Here is a 19,587-nt window from a genome sequence, read left to right on the forward strand (position 1 = left end):
GAGCAAGAGTTTTGTCAACCCACTTTGGTCAAGAACTTGCTGAAGAAAAAACAAACAAAGACAACAGACTTCTACAATACCAGTTATACCATCCTTTACACATGTTTTGTCATATCTCTGTATATATGTTGTTTTAAATAGAAAACGTATCATAAAAAAAGTGTTAAAAATGCTTACCCTTACACCTGGTGCCATCAATAATTTTCAGTTGTCTAACCAAATTACCGTATTCGACGTAATAAGCACTTAGGGCGCTCTCAAAAATAGAGGGCTCTTATTAGAATAATATTTTGGTGATAAAAAAACAGAGTTGAAAGATCGTAAATTTCGTGGTTTATGCCGACAGCCTGAAATGTTTATATATGACAGATATATTTTTCCAGAATTTAATTGCCCATAATTAAGGGTGCATATAACACACGAGTGCATATTATAGACAAATTAATAAGTCTTGTGTACATTGATCAATCAGAAGGGGTGCTAATTGGAATTCACCAGCCAATATATTTGCAAATATCGCCGTGGGCGCTTTTAAGAGCGGGGCGCTTATTACGTCGAAAACGGTATACATATTATTTTCATTGCTATTTTGCCTTTTACTACCCAATGGAATTTTTTTTTGTCACAGAATCGAGGCTGCTTCTTCTCTGGCATTGACATTTTATATTTATTCATAGAAATGATATCAATCAGTAATATAAACCTTCCAAAGATGGTTGTAAACTCGATCTTTGAGTGGCATTTAGACGATGTATATGTTTGGGTAACTGAGGACAAGGCAGTACAGATGGTCAACTTCTTAATTACATTTGTAATATTATTTCGGTGTAAATTTCTGACACCAATATCAAGCAAGTGATATCATTAGCAATTTCAATACCATAAACAATTACAAATATATACTAGATTAGTTTCAAAGAGCACTAACATGAAGGCATGATGGTGATTCAAGCCAGTTCTATATAGATAGGGGCCACAATTGAAGCCACTTGTACGATGAGTTGGTCTGTGATACAGACACTCAAACTAATATATACAATACAGCCCATGCAAGTCTATAATTGTTTGGGCCAGTTGGGTAGCCTAGTGGTTAAAGCGTTCGCTCGTCACGCCGAAGACCGGGGTTTGATTCCTGACATGGGTACTATGTGTGAAGCCCATTTCTGGTGTCCCCCGCCGTGATATTGCTGGAATATTGCTAAAAGCGGCATAAAACCATACTCACTCACTCACTCACTCACTCACTCACTCACTCACTCACTCTATAATTGTTGGCAAGTGTATATTACTGCAGTTTAAGGTCTGAATATGAAGAGTCTCTGGGGTAATTTTTATTATGTTTTATTCAGATAATTTAACAGCTGTTTTTCTGTAAAATATTTACATTTTAGAGACTAGATGATAGTCTACAGATGAGGTACAAATGACTAGCAGTAGATGGCTTCATTAATACCTGGTAAGGGTAAACACATTAAAACTGATGGTTAATGTCTTTTCACCTTGATTATTGGTGGCACCTGGTCCTGTGCACAGCACAAAGGTCACAAAGTTAAGCAGCATTGGTCGTGGAGAGGTGTTGGATGGGTGACCGACAACCTTTTGCAGTTTGACTCTTGAGAGTTTCTTGGGCTTTCAGTGAAGCATGGGCAGCACATGTCGTGTCTCCTTAGGCAAGTGACTTTGTTTGACCTATATGCCGCTGTTCACCCAGCAGTAAAATGGGTACCCGGTAGGATGAAATAGTAATGTTACCGATAAACTTCTAGTGCCTGACAAGGCAGTATGGGTTGTTTTTTCCCCAGGGAGCTGAGAATGAAAATCAAGGGCACACTGATCCATTAACTGGGGTAATGATGTTAGCACTTTGGGCATGCACTGAAGGTATGGAGGCTTGCCCAATATAAGTGCTACTGTTATTATTAATGGCTTAGGTGAGTTTTCTGATTTTGTAGTTTGTGTGGTTGATGTTGGGTGGGTGTCTGTCTTCTTTCAGGTCAATCTTGGCATGTTCTGATGCAAACTCAAATCCATTGCTATAATAATTGAACAAATCCTCCATACTCCATACCCTCGCATGATGTATCCGCAATGTTTAGATTTTTCTTGGCAGTTGCTGTCATGTGCTGGTTGACATGTTGTTGATACACTGACTGGGATAATTGATGGTACTTGCATCATAGGAGGCGGACGCCACCAGCCACACCCTTCTGTTTCAACCTCCTGAAGGTGACATGGGTGGCCCAGTCATCTAAGGCACTGACTGCAATTGGGGCAGAGTTGTGAGGTGAAATGGGGTTTAACGTCGCGTCCAAGATTATTGCACTTATATAGCGACGTGCATGCATGTGTGTGTATGTGTGGCTGCTTGTACTAGTCCGGACAGATGCCGATTTATAGTGCTAGCTCACTGAGATACCATGCCGCAATATAACATGAATACCCCACTCAGACACAGTATACTCACTCTGAGCCGACCAGCCCTTGCTTTAGTACCTTAATGCCGAGCGCCAGACAGGGTAACAACAAGTATAATCTTTTTACATCTTTTGGTCTTTCTGCTCTCCAGGCGGACACTCTACCACCAGACCACAGAGCCGATCGATCATGGTTTAAATACTGGTTCGCCCTGATTATGTTTCTAGGTCTTTCAGCACCATACCCGTGTTCATGGGTTTCACCAAAGTGGTTAACGTTTGAGAAATGCATCACTTTGGGCTTTCCTCCCACATTAAGCTGACACGGTGATGTCACTGGAATACTGTTAAAGGCGGCACTAAACCCAATTCATTCACTCAACCGTGTGTGGCATCCTGAGAGTCCTGTAGGTATTTCAGTCTCTTATCACCTGGTTATATCTGAAGTAGTACAGGGTCACCTCTATCATACCTGTCAAGTCTGGAGAGAGAAAGTACCCTGTAGATGCCTCAGATCACACAGCAGCTCAGTGCTCATCATACCAGCAACAAGATTAACAACATTTCACCACACGTTTTTTTCTTCACATTATCTTCTCTTTGAAACAATCTACCTCTCACTATCAAGGAATCTATAACAATAGGCAGCTTCCGTCAAGACTGAAAACATTCTAGTACCAGAAATACCATGCCGATGTCTAGTTGTTCATATAACAGTTGTAATATGGACCTGTGAAGATCTGGGGTAGAATAGGTCTTCAGCAACCCATGCTTGCCTATGAGATGACTACACTTGTAGTAAGAGTGAGTGAGTGGGTGAGTGAGTGAGGTTTTATGCCCCTGTTTTTCCAGGAATATCACGGCGGGGGACACCTGAAATGGGCTTCACACATTGTACCCATCGTATCCCAATTGCGTGGATCGATGCTCATAATGGCAATCACTGGATTGTCTGGTCCAGACTCGATTATTTACAGACCGCCGTCATATAGTTGGAATATTGCTGAGTGCAGTGTTAGGCAACAAATGAACAAACAGCTGTAATAAGAGTGGTACAAGGCTAAACACCGTCTCCAGCGCTACACGTGACTAACTGCCATTATCTATGGTTTTATCACTTGTGTGTATATCTGTAGCACAATAAGCAACCATTTGGTGATTAGATATTAGTTGCATTATAAATTGACTTAATATTATGGATGGCTTACTGCAGTGGAGTAATCCCCATGGGGAGTCCGGGTTGGAATTGGTCCCCAGCAACCTGTACTGATCGTAAGAGGAGACCAAATGGATCGAATGGTGTGGCTCTGTGACTGGGTTCATAGCGTGTCATCATACCCCTGTGCCAAGGTTCATTGTTCACAATATTGATTACTATAATGTCTGGTCCAGAGTCAATGATTTACAGACCATCGTCATTTTGCTGGAATATTGCAGAGTGCTAGGGTAAACAACAAACAAACATAAAGTATTATACATACATCTGACTTACACTCCTGCGTCACTTGTCTTGGCAAATACTGTATAGAGTACCCTTCAGTTTTCTTCTTTTATGATTGGGCGGTCGGGTAGCCTTGTGGTTTAAGCGTTAGCTCGTCACGCCAAAGACGCGGGTTCGATTCCCGACATGCGCACAATGTGTGAAGCCCATTTCTGGTGTCCCCGCCGTGATATTGCTGGAATATTGCTAAAAGCGGCATAAAACCAGACTCACTCACTCACTCACTTTTATGATTATTCACTCCAGTAAGCCTCTGACAGACACTCTTCCTCACAGGCAAATCCTAGTTCTCCTCTTATCCTCAAAGGACCAGGTTTTGCATACCCCACTGACTTGTGTGTCCTAGTCTTGCCTCAACCTCCACAATCACCGTCACCATCTCCTGCTCCGTCACTAACCTTAACAATAACCACCTTTCCATCCTGATCTTTTCACTTACCTCCACCATCACCATCTCCCCATACTGATCTTTTCACTCACCTCCACCATCACCATCTCCCTATCCTGATCTTTTCACTAACCTCCACCATCACCATCTCACCATCCTGAACTATTCACAAATATCCTCCATATTTAAACCACATCCCCGTCCCAAATCGTTTCACCATCCTCCATCACCACCATCAACATCTCTCCAACCCAGTCTTTTCACAAACTTCCACCATCTCCCCATCCCAATCTTTTCACAAACTTCCACCATCTCCCTATCCCAATCTTTTCACAAACTTCCACCATCTCCCCATCCCAATCTTTTCACAAACTTACACCATCTCCCCATCCCAATCTTTTCACAAACTTACACCATCTCCCCATCCCAATCTTTTCACAAACTTACACCATCTCCCCATCCCAATCTTTTCACAAACTTCCACCATCTCCCCATCCCAGTCTTTTACCTAACTTCAACATATCCACGTCCTGATCCCAATCTTTTCACTAACCATGACCATCTCCATTTTCCTAACATTTAACTGAACCCCACTATTTCAACCTCCCAATCTCGACCTTTACAACCTCCACCATCACACTACCTCAAGGCAATCTTTCCTATCATCACCATCACCATGCCACCTAGCCCTAACCTCCTTACCATCAACAACTGTCTCCATCCTACTCCTCTATTTGTCACATCACCATGTAGCCAGATGGTGGTCAAGTCCTCTGGTCAACAACTACAGTTGTCTGTGACAAACACAACATCCAAATAAAGATATCCCCTTATCTAATAAAGAAATTCCTGGAGGGAGAATTTTAAGACCAAGAACTCTTCATTGTGTCTTTCACATAGTTCCCACATTTGTGGCCCTCACTCTAATCCCTAGTAATTGGTTCAGTAGTTTAAAGATGCCAATTCCTTAAATTTTAGCCAGAGGTGCAATGTTCTTCCTAAAAGATGGACACTGAACATTTCTGGTCATGTATGAATATTTATCAAATGAACCGGTACCAGAACCAAAATAGTCCCCCTTTTCAACTCATTAACTCTGAACTTGCCCAAAGCTGTGAAACCCACTCACATGGAATAATTCAACCTCGTTTTGTAACATATATAGGTGAACTATGTTTCACAAATGTGTGAACATTTGGGGGATCCTGAAATAATGAACTAGGTGATGTCAAAATAGATCCAGTACAACTGACACTGAGACACTGAACTGCAGAACTTGTCCACACAGTGAATCAATTTGTTCACCTATGACGAAGGACAGTTTAAAAAGATGAAACATAATGTGTGACATGCAGATATCTATTTTGAAAGGCAGTTTAAACATTTATAAAAATATGTGTTACAGACACCTTTGTTGAAGCAGGGCATAGAAAGTTTAAAAAGAGGAATAAAAGTTGAAACATTGTGCTACATACATATATCTTTGTTGAATAAATTGTATTGAAAAGTGGAAACATTGTGTTACATATAGAAATCTTTGTTTTTGAAGCAGGGCATAGAAAGTTTAAAAAGTTTGAATGTTGTATTACATGCAGATATCTTTGTACAGTACTCAACCATGCCCCACCCATCCACATCACACCCATCCATGCCCCACCCCCCCACCCATCCATGTCACATCCATCCATGCCCCTCCCCCACCCATCCATGTCACACCCATCCATGCCCCACCCCCCCACCCATCCATGTCACACCCATCCACATCACACCCATCCATGCCCCATCCCCCCACCCATCCATGTCACACCCATCCATGTCACACTCATCCATGTCACACTCATCCACATAACACTCATCCACATAACACTCATCCATGTCACACCCATCCATGTCACACTCATCCATGTCACACTCATCCATGTCACACCCATCGACGTCACACTCATCCACATAACACTCATCCACATCACACCCATCCACGTCACACTCTTCCATGCCACAGCCATCCATGCCCCACCCATCCATGTCACACCCATCCACGTCACACTCATCCATGTCACACCCATCCATTTCACACCCATCAATGCCCCACCCCCCCACCCATCCATGTCACACCCATCCATGTCACACCCATCCATGTCACACTCATCCATGTCACACCCATCCATGTCACACTCATCCATGTCACACCCATCCACATCACACTCATCCATGTCACACCCATCCACATCACACCCATCCATGCCCCATCCCCCCACCTATCCATGTCACACCCATCCATGTCACACTCATCCATGCCCCCCCCCCCCCCCCCCCCCTCCCCCCCCCAATCCACATCACACCCATCCATGTCACACCCATCGGCGTCACACTCATCCACATAACACTCATCCACATCACACCCAACCAGGGCACACTCATCCATGCCACAGCCATCCATGCCCCACCCATCCATGTCACACCCATCCATGTCACACCCATCCATGTCACACCCATCCATGTCACACTCATCCATGTCACACTCATCCACATCACACTCATCCATGCCACAGCCATCCATGCCCCACTCATCCATGTCACACCCATCCATGTCACGCTCATCCACATCACACTCATCCATGCCACAGCCATCCATGCCCCACCCATCCATGCCCCACCCATCCATGTCACACTCATCCATGCCCCACCCATCCATGTCACACTCATCCATGCCCCACCCATCCATGTCACACTCATCCATGCCCCACCCATCCATGTCACACCCATCCATGTCACACTCATCCATGCCCCACCCATCCAAGTCACACTCATCCACGTCACACTCATCCATGCCCCACCCATCCATGTCACACTCATCCATGCCCCACCCATCCACGTCACACTCATCCACATCACACTCATCCATGCCCCACCCATCCACATCACACTAATACATGTCCTAACCATCCATGTCACACCCATCCACGTCACACTCATCCATGCCCCACCCATCCATGTCACACCCATCCATGCCCCACCCATCCATGCCCCACCCATCCATGTCACACTCATCCATGCCCCACCCATCCATGTCACACTCATCCATGCACCACCCATCCATGTCACACCCATCCACGTCACACTCATCCATGCCCCACCCATCCACATCACACTCATCCATGCCCTAACCATCCATGTCACACCCATCCACGTCACACCCATCCATGCCCCACCCATCCATGTCACACCCATCCATGTCACACTCATCCATGCCCCACCCATCCATGTCACACCCATCCATGCCCCACCCATCCATGTCACACTCATCCATGCCCCACCCATCCATGTCACACCCATCCATGCCCCACCCATCCACTTCACACCCACCTGCATTTCATCCTTCCCCTCCTATCCACCAGCACACTTGTCCACCCTTCATGATTACTGCCCTCACCATTACTCCCTTCCCATCTGAGTTGATGTTTAAGATGATGAATACATACATAGAAAACAGAGAAAAATATGTTCAATACATAGGATGACATTCCAAGACCCAGTTGCCACCAAAGTTAATCATGAAGATGAGATGCAAATACGTAAAAGGAATTTGTTGATGAAGCTGTGAGTCAGAGTTGGATGTCTTTAGATGAAACTACAAATGTCCTGTTTTTTAATGGAGCGTCACATCATCTCTGCTTCAACAAATGTCCAGAGTTCTGCATTTGTGCATTTGAAGACTGACTAATTAAAAGCAAACAAGCGATGGCTGTTAACGGCTAAATTGTTACTTTTAACAGGGCATGTCTCCAACGATAAACGTTACTCTTTTGTTGTCAGCATTATTTGCACGTGCTTCAGTGCCACAAAACAATAAAATGGTAAAAGATAGCCCATTGACTTTATTTACTGCTACAGCATGCTGCATTAATTGCAAGTGTTTGATGGTTAACACAGAAACTGTTTTAAAACACGATCAATACCAATATATTTAGTGAATGTTCAAAGATCAACACAAATGACCAATGGTCAAACCCCACCTGACCCTGGTCTCCAACGAGGCCTGCAAGCCCAGGTTAAAATGGACCCCTAATAGGGACATATGGCCTCATTGGGATATCCTTTAAGTGCTTATTGTCCCAGAGGGTCATTGAGGATTCCCGGAGATTTGCTTTGTTAACGCAGCATTTTGTCAACGAGCATCGATCTAACACTAGCAGTCACTCAACACACAAACACCACGTTAGACATTTAAAGACATTTTTCATAATTTAGATACCTGGCTTTCCGAACAGCCGTGACCAATTATTTCTGCCTTGTGCAGGGTGCTAATGTTTCCCATTACAATTAGCTGCTTGTGTTGGATTCCAATTTAATAACATTTCCATAATTCTATCGAGACTGGGATTAACCAAAAAGGTATTTGATATCGCAGGTTTAGAGTAAAATGCAGTCTAAATGTTTCTCGAGTCGTTAATCTTCAAAGTTCATTAAGAAACAGAATACGTCACAGATGCAATTCAGTAATCTTCACAAAATTAAGATTGCGTGAAATGAGTTTGATTCTCTACCAAACTCAATTAACACTCAATAAGGATGGTCCGATTTTTTAATGATCATCAGAGAAGAGTGTTGTTTTAATTGTTGAAACCACATCTGTTTTAAGTAGTATGAAATCACAAGATTTGGATTTTATTACCGAATCTGCAAATAATTAGATGATTTTAATCCCTTTATTCATAAAAATCATTAGTTGGTCCAAAATTTTGACCATGTTGATTTAATTACAAATTTCAAAGGAAATATGAAACATTTTAAAACAATAATTGGCATAGGTTTGTGAAGTTCAGATTCATAGAGACTTGTAGGTTAATTCCCGAGACATCTGCCCATTCCTCTTAGTAATGAATGCCAAGCTTTTAGTTCATCCATGGATTAGGAGTCCAGGGACAATTAAGCACCTGCTGGATTTCTCAATGTATAGTTTGAATATTCACTGAATATACATGTGTAATGAACCGATATGTGTAGCTCCTCTGGCATAATGGGAAAGGATTGTTTAATATGTAATAAAATATACAAAAGATGTTTTGTTATTATTGATATTGTTAATGGAACTACTATTGCACTATGTTGGCATTGATATACAATAAAATGTTGTTTTGTAATGGTCAATAGTCTTATTTTTCTTAAAGAAATAAAGTTTGCTCTACATCCATGTGTAGTGTAATAAAATATAGTTTGGCCCTGAACTGGTATAGTTAAAGTACTTGTCCCGAGTATACATTATAGATCAAGGGGAAGGTCATTTTCGGCATCATGATGTAACATAAAAAGTGTACTTTATCACAGTTTAAAGTAGTCGGCACCTTCGATCTTTCAGCAAAGCATCTTAGAATTATTGATAGATAATAGCATGTACATAAAGATTAGTATGAGACTAGTTTTCCATTGTGACACAATAGTGTGTTTTAACTTGTTATTTCAAAAATTTTTGGCTATAAGAGGTTAAACAAGATATACAATTTTGGTAAAGTTATGAAAATATTTGTCAATAGTTTTATAGTTTATAATATTAAGTTTAGAAAAGATGATTTGTGAAAACAAATTCAACATGGAGGGTCTGATAAGAGAGAACAAACAACTGGACAGAACTTAATCTTGTATTTAGGGCAGTGGGTGAATGTTAGGTGGTTCCAACTTTCACTGATCAGAAGGAAGGCCTGGTTTTCAGTTGCCACATGAAAACAATGTGAGAGGCCTATTCTTTTTTTTATCGCTTTATTATTTTTCTTGGGTACAGATAGGACATGTTATTTCAATACTATATTTCATTATGTTGGTCAATATGAGTATATGAAGTTATTCTATTGTGATACATATTAAATACATGTTAGATACATTTGTCAATGTGTATAGGTCCCAAGCAATCTATGCTTCCAGGTAAGAATATAGGTCACCAGCAACCTATGCTTGTCTCCCTGTGGGGTCATGGTTATGCAAAGAGGTTGTGGCATGACGACCAGAAGCCCATTCTTGCCCTCCATCTTGCTCATGCTATATTGGACCCTTGGGGATTCCAGGTTAGAATATAGGTCCCCAGCAATCTATGCTTGTCTAGCTCCCTGTGGGGATTCCAGGTTAGAATATCGGTCACCAGCAACCTAGCTATGCTTGTCTCCCTGTGGGGATTCCAGGTAAGAATATAGGTCCCTAGCAACCTATGCTTGTCTCTCTGTGGGGATTCCAGGTAAGAATATAGGTCCCTAGCAACCTATGCTTGTCTCCTGGTGGGGAAACCAGGTAAGAATATAGGTCCCTAGCAACCTATGCTTGTCTCCTGGTGGGGAAACCAGGTAAGAATATAGGTCCCTAGCAACCTATGCTTGTCTCCTGGTGGGGAAACCAGGTAAGAATATAGGTCCCTAGCAACCTATGCTTGTCTCCCTGTGGGGATTCCAGGTAAAAACATATAGGTCCAGACTCAACTATTTACAGACCACTGTCATATTGATGAATATTGCTGAGTTAAGCAAAAAAACACCCCAAAAAACAAGCAATATTGCCTCATTCACTCCAATCAATCTGTTTAAAAACACACCTGCACATTGGTTAAGTCAATGAGATATGAAGAAAGAACTAGGTAGGAAAATGTACACTATAACTGCCCCCAATAAAATTCCTGAACAAATGTGATTTGATTTAATATTTCATATTCTAGTATATCAGTATACGTGAAGATCCGGGTTAGAATAGGTGTTCAGCATTCCATGCATGCTGTAAAAGGCGACTATGCTTATGTAAGAGGCGACTAACGGGATCGGGTGGTCAAGCTCGCTGACTTGGTTGATGCATGTCATTGTATCCCAATTGCTTGGATCGATGCTCATGATGTCAATCACTGGATTTTCTGGTCCAGACTTCATTATTTACAGACTGTGGCCATATAGCTGGAATATTGCTGAGTGCGGCGTTCAACAGCAAACAAACAAACAAACAAACAAACTGATATTATATTACCTCAGAGTTGTCTAATTGCTAAATAGATGGTATGTGCAGGATGTTGTTTCTTTGTTTCATCATGGTACAGGATAATAATACAAGGCGCAGTGATGTTCACAGCAAACTGCAGCACTCAGGACACCATTACTTGGCCATCTAGGCCCCTGATGTGTTTTGACTCCAGTTAGTGCACATGCACAATTTAAGTGTTGATTATTCATGACATTGGCATTAATTGTGTCATATTTTGATGGAGATCACATGATTCATGTTTGTGTGCAAGTGATGTTTGTGTAATTGTTTTGTCTACTCAGTGGCAGATGGCAGATGTACAATATGTAGGCCCATTCTCATTGTGTAGTCTGGTATCATTGGTATTATCGTATGAAGGTGTTTACCATTTCCTGCCTCCTTTGGCTTGATCATTTTTCTCTTGCTCCATTTCACTCACTCACTCACTCACTCACTCACTCACTCACTCACTCACTCACTCACTCACTCACTCAGAGAATAGGTGTTCAGCAACCCATGCTTGTCGTAAGAGGCGACTAACGGGATCAGATTGTCAGACTCACTGACTTGGTTGATGCAAGTCATCGTATCCCAATTGTGTAGATCGATGCTCATGATGTCAATCACTGGATTGTCTTGTCCAGACTTGATTATTTAAAGACCGTCACTCACTCACTCACTCAATCACTCACTCACTCACTCACTCACTCACTCACTCAGAGAATAGGTGTTCAGCAACCCATGCTTGTCGTAAGAGGCGACAATGCTTGTCGTAAGAGGCGACTAACGGGATCGGATTGTCAGACTCACTGACTTGGTTGATGCAAGTCATCGTATCCCAATTGTGTAGATCGATGCTTATGATGCCAATCACTGGATTGTCTTGTCCAGACTTGATTATTTACAGACCGTAACTCACTCACTCACTCACTCACTCACTCACTCACTCACTTGTCTTCCAATACACACAATATCAAAGCCCAAAAATATATATACATATTATATACCAGTATATGTTTATTATGTATGTTTACTGACATGTATTTTCATCCATCTGGGTGGGGCGGTCGGGTAGCCTAGTGGTTAAAGAGTTCGCTCATCACGCTGAAGACCTGGGTTCGATTCCCGACATGGGTACAATGTGTGAAGCCCATTTCGGGTGTCCCTCGCCGTGATATTGCTGGAATATTGCTAAAAGCGGTGTAAACCCATACTCACTCACTCACTCACTCACTCCTTCTGGCCACCCATTATATGCCTTGATTCTCATGCCCCATGGAGATTCCAGTATTTTGGAGAGCTCACAAAGTGGATCAGGTGGTCAGACTGAATGCTGCAAACACATGCATTGTGGCTCATGATTTCAATCACTTGTTTTCTTTGTCGAGACGTATTCACAAGTCGCTTTGATACAACTTGAATATGGCAGACTCTCTCACAGTCATCCGATATATTTTGATATCTATTTGTAATATGTACAAACTAGCTTACTAAAGGAAACATTGATATGTCTTTGAATAGCATATAGAGTGAGTGAGTGAGTTGGGTTTAATTCCAGTTATATCACGGCGTGTCAGCTTAATGTGAGAGGAAAGCCCGAAGTGATGCAGGTCTCAGACGTTTACGTTCGGTGAAACCCACGAGCACGGGTATGGTGCTGACAAACCTTGAAACATAATTGGGGCGAACCAGGATTCGAACCCACAATCATTGGTTTCTGGCGTGCCTAAGGGACGCAACTCTGCACAGCGAATCGCGGCGCCTTAGACGACTGGGCCACCCGTGCCCCCGAATGGCATATAGAAGTGATACACATACGAGAGTTGGTAATGGATGTCAAATCTTGACTATGAGGAACAACTGATGAAGGAGTAAGCACATGCTCCGAAACAGTATGTTCCTCACCGTAAATAGTTGACATCCATAAATTCTCTCTCCAAGTTGTTCGTCACCCCGAAAACCCGGGTTCAATTCCCGACATGGGTACAATGTGTGAAGCCCATTTCTGGTGTCTCCTGCCGTGATATTGCTGGAATATTGCTAAAAGTGGTGTAAAACCAAACTCACTCACTCACTCACTCACTCTCCAAGTTGTTTTTGTTTTAACCTCCCGGGTACCCATTATACAACATTGAAATTAAAATAATCATTTTGTCATCGTTTTGCCACATAAAACTCTGTAATGTTTTAAGTTCATATCATATCTCATATTTGGTCAATCATATACACATGAAAATGGTTTAGAAAAATATGTTCCGAATCATTTACTGTATTTGTTGAAAACAACTGGCGTGAAATATGATGACAGTAGTGTATGTTTTCTGTGTCCTTTATGCTATCAGCTGTGATGTATTGTAGGCGAGGCACAAAGGTCAAGGTAGCTCTGATATTTGAGGAAACATATTTCTCACTAGATGTCAATATCTGCTGTTTAGATTCAATACAAACTTATTTACATCTTTTTTTCCACAAACTTCTCCATAAATGCTCAATTTACCAATTAACAAGCATCCGTCTAATGCTATTTGCCCTAAACTATTTCTACTGGAGCACACATTGTCCTTTCAGAGAGAAACCTGCAGGTGGACGATTTCCCATCCAGTACATGAATTTCTTCACGAACATTCACCAAGCTGTTGCGAGCAAATAATTCCATTTCCGACAATTATGGGACAAGACAGTATTTATTTGAATTATTTGATATTCCTTGTTCGAACTCATCTTTGGAAGCTAACAGACCCATTTCTGACAACTTTTATACGAAATGGATTAATTCTGAGGCCATGATTCGAGAGTCGTGCATTGTTTCTTGTTGTTGATAACAAATTGTCTTTAGATCATTATCGATCAGATGGTGCTAAATGTGGCATGGCGGGCTTCCTGAGTGTTTTCTTTTCAAGATCATGAAAAGATGCAATGTGTGGACAATATTGGAATACGGTTCTACATACAATAAGGGTTATCATGACAGGTCTTAGAATTAGTTATAAAAACACTTGACATTCTTGTTGAGAAATTCTCTCATGGTGTCACCACTAACAATCGACCGTTAACAAGTTTGGCAGTATTGCTTCTTGGCTTAAAAGTTATGAATTTTTTTCAGCTGTAAGAAAAATTAATTGTTAGACACTGTTAAAAATATACTTATTAAACATCGAATCTCAATGAATGTAAAATTGAACGGTAAGTTTCTACTTGAAGTCTCAATATAGTTTTATATCAAACTTTTGCTGATGATAATGTACAAAATAAGATTTCTGTTCAAATTGATTTTTTAAATTGATTATCAATTTTTTTGTAGTTGTTCAGTTTGAGAAACTTTAGAGTACATGTCTCTTGGTGCACAGTCTGAATTATAGATTGACAATAATCAAGTTTGGCAGAAAGACAAATTTTATATGAGTACTGGTCACCAGACCGTTTAACTCTTCTATAACTTCATAAGGGGTAACATGGCATGATAAATATATTTCTGTAAACTAATTTTCATTTTTGTTCTGACGTACCACTGTGGTTGTGGATGTTTCTGGGAATTGTCCCTGTTTGTGTCAGTGGCCAACTTCTTGGCATGTTTTCAGTTTCTTGTTGCAATGGCGGGTCTGAGACAAAGGAAGAAGAAAGAAGACAAAACTTGAATTAAACTGTGTTGGATTTTAAGTATTACTAAGCAACTAAATTCACTTTAGGTGTGGTTTTATTCTACTAATATTCCTTTTAATATCTTTGTGTTTAGTTGTTATTGCCCTGCCTGACACAGGGATAAAGGAAGGACTGGAGGGCTCAGAGTCTGTGTACTGTATTTGTGTGGGTGAGGTGAGGTGAAATTGGGTTTAACGTCGCGTCCAAGATTATTGCACTTATATAGCGACGTTTTTTGTGTGGGATAACCATATTAAAACTGTGGTATGGTCTCTCTGTACCACTATAAAACCTGCATTAGTCCTGACTAGTACAAGGATACACACATACATACATGCACCTATGTTGCGATATAAGTGCAAAACTCTTGCAAACGCAATGTTAAACCACATTTCACTTCACCTCACCTCAGAAAAAAATACTTCAAATCACTTGGAGGAATGTTAGCGACAACATGTTTTCTCAATTTTACAACATTTTGGGTTGGTTGGTTTGTTGTTTAACGCCGCACTCAGCAATATTCCAGCTATATGACAGCGGTCTGTAAATAATCGAGTCTGGACCAGACAATCCAGTGATTAATATCATGAGCATCAATCCACGCAATTGGGATTGATGACGTGCATCAACCAAGTCAGCGAGGTTGACCACCCAATCCCGTTAGTCGTCTTTTACGACAAGCATAGTCACCTTTTACGGCAAGCATGGGTTGCTGAAGACCTATTCTACCCTGGAATCTTCACTGGTCCCAACATTTTTGGCCCCAGCCATTATTCACTTGGTGTTTGTTTCCCTTTTTTTATGTTCACCAGAGTATTTAGTTCTTATATTTACTGCTTTCATGTGATATCACTTGGTAAATGGTACGAAATGTGAGAAATATAGTCAAGATTATAAGATTATCAATCATAAAGTGATTACTATTTCTATAGTCAAGGGATATAATCACCCCCATACCCCTGGCATAATCATTCTCACATTCTAGGCATAATCAATTATGTATTATTCTTAAAATCTGAAATGGAAATAAAACATTTGACTTCCCGACAAGTTGAGACCAGACAACCATCAGTTATGAAATCGGCAGCTATGAACATCTGTGAAGAAATTAAACCTTTTCACCGAAACTCATTCCCATAGAATTAAAAACAGACAGAAAAACAATGTTTCAGAGTGGCATCTTCTTTGAAAGGGAAATGACTGTACATTCAAAGTGCACCATTTTAGTGATTTGCAAATAGTGAGTATGGTTTTGTGCCACTTTTAGCAATATTCCAGCAATATCACGGCGGGGGACACCAGAAATGGGCTTCATACATTGTACCCATGTCGGGAATTGAACCCAGGTCTTTGGCATGACGAGCGAACGCTTTAACCACTAGGCTACCCAACCGCCCCGATTTGTAAATAGGATCTTATACCAAGGTACAGTGTAGAAATGGCGATAAGGATGGAAAATATACAGGGGCCTTCTTTGTACTAAGTCATGGAATTAAAAGCAACAAAACCCTTTCCATAATCATAAGAAATCTCTGCTAAAAGTGGAGCCCATTGTACAATTACAACTTGATCAAGGCATGTGTGATGGCCTGGTCCACTTTGAATGGATATCTGGTCATGGAAACATTAAGTTATGGACGCTGAAAGATTAAGTTATGGATACTGAAACATTAAGTGATGGACATTGAAACATTAAGACTTGATTGTTTACAGGAAGCTGTTGTATGGCAGGAGTACTGCTGTGCTGCATTTGGCAACAAATACTTACTTTTTTATGCAAATTGTGTGTGGTGGGTTCTACCGGTAGGGCAGGACATGCTTACACTAACAAATTCATTACTGTCTTCAAGAGGGGCATTCAGGTAGACTAGTGGTTGAAGCCTTCCCTCGTCACGCTGAAGACCTGGGTCAGCTGGTGTGATTTCAGTGATCCATTCATATATTTTTTCACTACTACATGTATTTTGCTTTTTATGCTCAATGGAATCTGTTTCGGCAGAGAATCAAAATTGATTATTTTTGGGCATTAACATTTTTTTATTAATAAATCATCAAATAGTGATACATGTACCTAGTGTTCATTAAGTTTAATGTTTTTTAATTGTCTGACCTTTTATATTTGAATATTATTCAGACAAATGTTGATAATGTTCAATAAACAAAGAGTTCATTATTACTTTAAGTTTTAAAAAAGTCGATCCTAAACTACTGGTAAACATCCTTCAGATCAAATGACTTTTTGAGATCACCACTTCAAAATAAACAGAAATGTCTCACATCTTTATTCAATTTTATTAAAATTTGACATCTGGTTTCAATTGGGTTGTTCTGGACAAAGAATTGCTTTACTCATGGCCATGCAAGCAGTATTTAAGACATATTAGGAAGTGTTATATAACTGGAGCACTTATGAACAGCTGTTGCTATGTAGAGAAGAGGAATTATAGACATGGCGACTGCACTCACTTAGTAGCTTATACATTGCTCAACGTTTTATAAGGATTTTCTTATTATTCCAATATGCTCCAAACTGATCACTTATCATATGTTAATAGCATGATCTATCGCAGTACCCACAGTAACTGGAGTCTATGAGGTGACTTATATATACTACTGAACATTGATTTTAACTGAGTCATCATAAATTGATATATGGAGCTGAAACCAGAACTGAATTATGACAACAGTCTAGTCTCCATTTGTAAAAACAGGCATCAAAAAGTGAATATGTGGATTTGCTGTTAAGAAACACCTCTTTAACACTGAAACATGTCTTCTACCCTGAAACATTAAGTTTAATGGAGACTAATACATTCTTGTTGTTAACACTGAAACATTAAATTATGGACATTGAAACATTAACTTATGGACACTGAAACATTAAATTATGGAAACTGAAACAATAAGTTATGGACATGGGAACATTAAGTAATGGACACTGAATCATTTAGTTATGGACAGTGAATCATTAAATTATGGACAGTGAATCATTAAATTATGGACATGGAAACATTAAGATATAGACACTGAAACAATAAGTTATGGACATGGAAACATTAAGTCACGGACACTGAAATATTAAGTCATGGACAATGAATCATTCAATTATGGAAACTGAAACAATAAATTATGGACATGGAAACATTAAGTTATAGACACTAAAACATTAAGTTCAATTTCTTGATGTCTTATAAGGACTATATGTTCCCTCCATGGTTCAACACCATAACTGATCAATGAGAGGTTGGGGAGCCTAGTTGTCAAAGGCCAAGGTTTGATTTCCAATATGTGTACAGTATGTGAAGCCTACTTCTTGTGTCCATCACCATGATACTGCTGGAATATTGCTAAATATGCATAAAACCAACTTACTCATTCACTAAATGCGGGGGCGGTCGGGTAGCCTAATGGTTAAAGCGTTCGCTCGTCACGCCGAAGACCTGGGTTCGATTCCCGACATGGGTACGATGTGTGAAGCCCATTTCTGGTGTCCCCTGCCATGATATTGCTGGAATATTGCTGGAATATTGCTAAAAGCGGCATAAAACCATACTCACTCACTCACTAAATGCGAGGTATAAAAACAAATAATGAAAAATTGAAAAAGGAGTTGTATTTGTTTCTATCATTATAAGTGTAGTAGAATATCATGGTAGAAGTCAAGACTTGCCAAGGGCTTCTTTTAGAAACTTGTATTTTCTTTTTGTAATTCGACATTCCCATTCTTTGATCCATGCATGTGCGGAGACAGAAGGTGATTGACATTCATGACAAGACCACTAAAGTAGTTTTTCCTTCCATGATGAAAATAGCTTTGTCTTTGACATACCACACTGGTGTAAAAAATAACAGAACAGTTTTGTAGATAATAATCATTGCTTTATTATAATGTGAACTCTGTGACCTGTCTTGGTAATGGTGATTTTATCTAGATTTAATACAGTCCCAAAAGCCATTTACAGCTAATTCAACATTACCAATGCAATTTTTCATTTCCCCATTGATTATAGAACAATTTGTCCATCGCCAGCCCAAATAAATGAGCTAAAAAATACTCATTTCGTAACGAGAAAGTTTGCTGTAGGATAATCAGGTGGAGAAATTGGGTAATTCAGACATTTTGTTTGCTCTACACTCATGAAAAAAACCTTGTAAAATGTGATTATTTTATTTGCCAAATCAACAAAGATGAGACTTTGTCTTGTTCCTCACATATAACTGTCATGATGTTGATTTGGTCACATCAGAAAATCTCGCAGGTTGCTTTGTTTAACACTTGTGTGTCAGTCAAATAATTGCATTGTCAGTTAGCACTGCAGCAATGGATTGCAAATAATTGTGGCATAGTGGGCATTGCATAAATAGATTGTATTGCTGAATAATGGCCATTGTATAAATAGGTTGTATTGCTGAATAATGGGCATTGCATAAATAGATTGTATTGCTGAATAATGGACATTGTATAAATAGGTTGTATTGCTGAATAATTGGCATTGCATAAATAGATTGTGTTGCTGAATAATGGACATTGTATAAATAGGTTGTATTGCTGAAAAATGGACATTGTATAAATAGGTTGTATTGCTGAATAATGGACATTGTATAAATAGGTTGTATTGCTGAAAAATGGACATTGTATAAATATGTTGTATTGC

General features: G+C 40.2%; 2 protein-coding genes across 2 annotated transcripts in view; one reads left to right on the forward strand and one right to left on the reverse strand.

The window, feature by feature from the left end:
* LOC124132663 (protocadherin-11 X-linked-like) overlaps positions 1-19,587 on the forward strand; it is a 363,829-nt gene that overhangs the window by 171,899 nt on the left and 172,343 nt on the right. The window lies entirely within an intron of this gene.
* On the reverse strand, positions 6,384-7,208 carry LOC125376218. Its single transcript, XM_048388174.1, has one exon. The coding sequence runs from the start codon at positions 7,206-7,208 to the stop codon at positions 6,384-6,386; it is 825 nt and encodes a 274-aa protein (XP_048244131.1).

Source organism: Haliotis rufescens, unplaced genomic scaffold, assembly GCF_023055435.1.
Source record: "Haliotis rufescens isolate VD_foot unplaced genomic scaffold, xgHalRufe1.0.p SCAF_7, whole genome shotgun sequence".
Classification (NCBI taxonomy): Eukaryota; Metazoa; Mollusca; class Gastropoda; order Lepetellida; family Haliotidae; genus Haliotis; species Haliotis rufescens.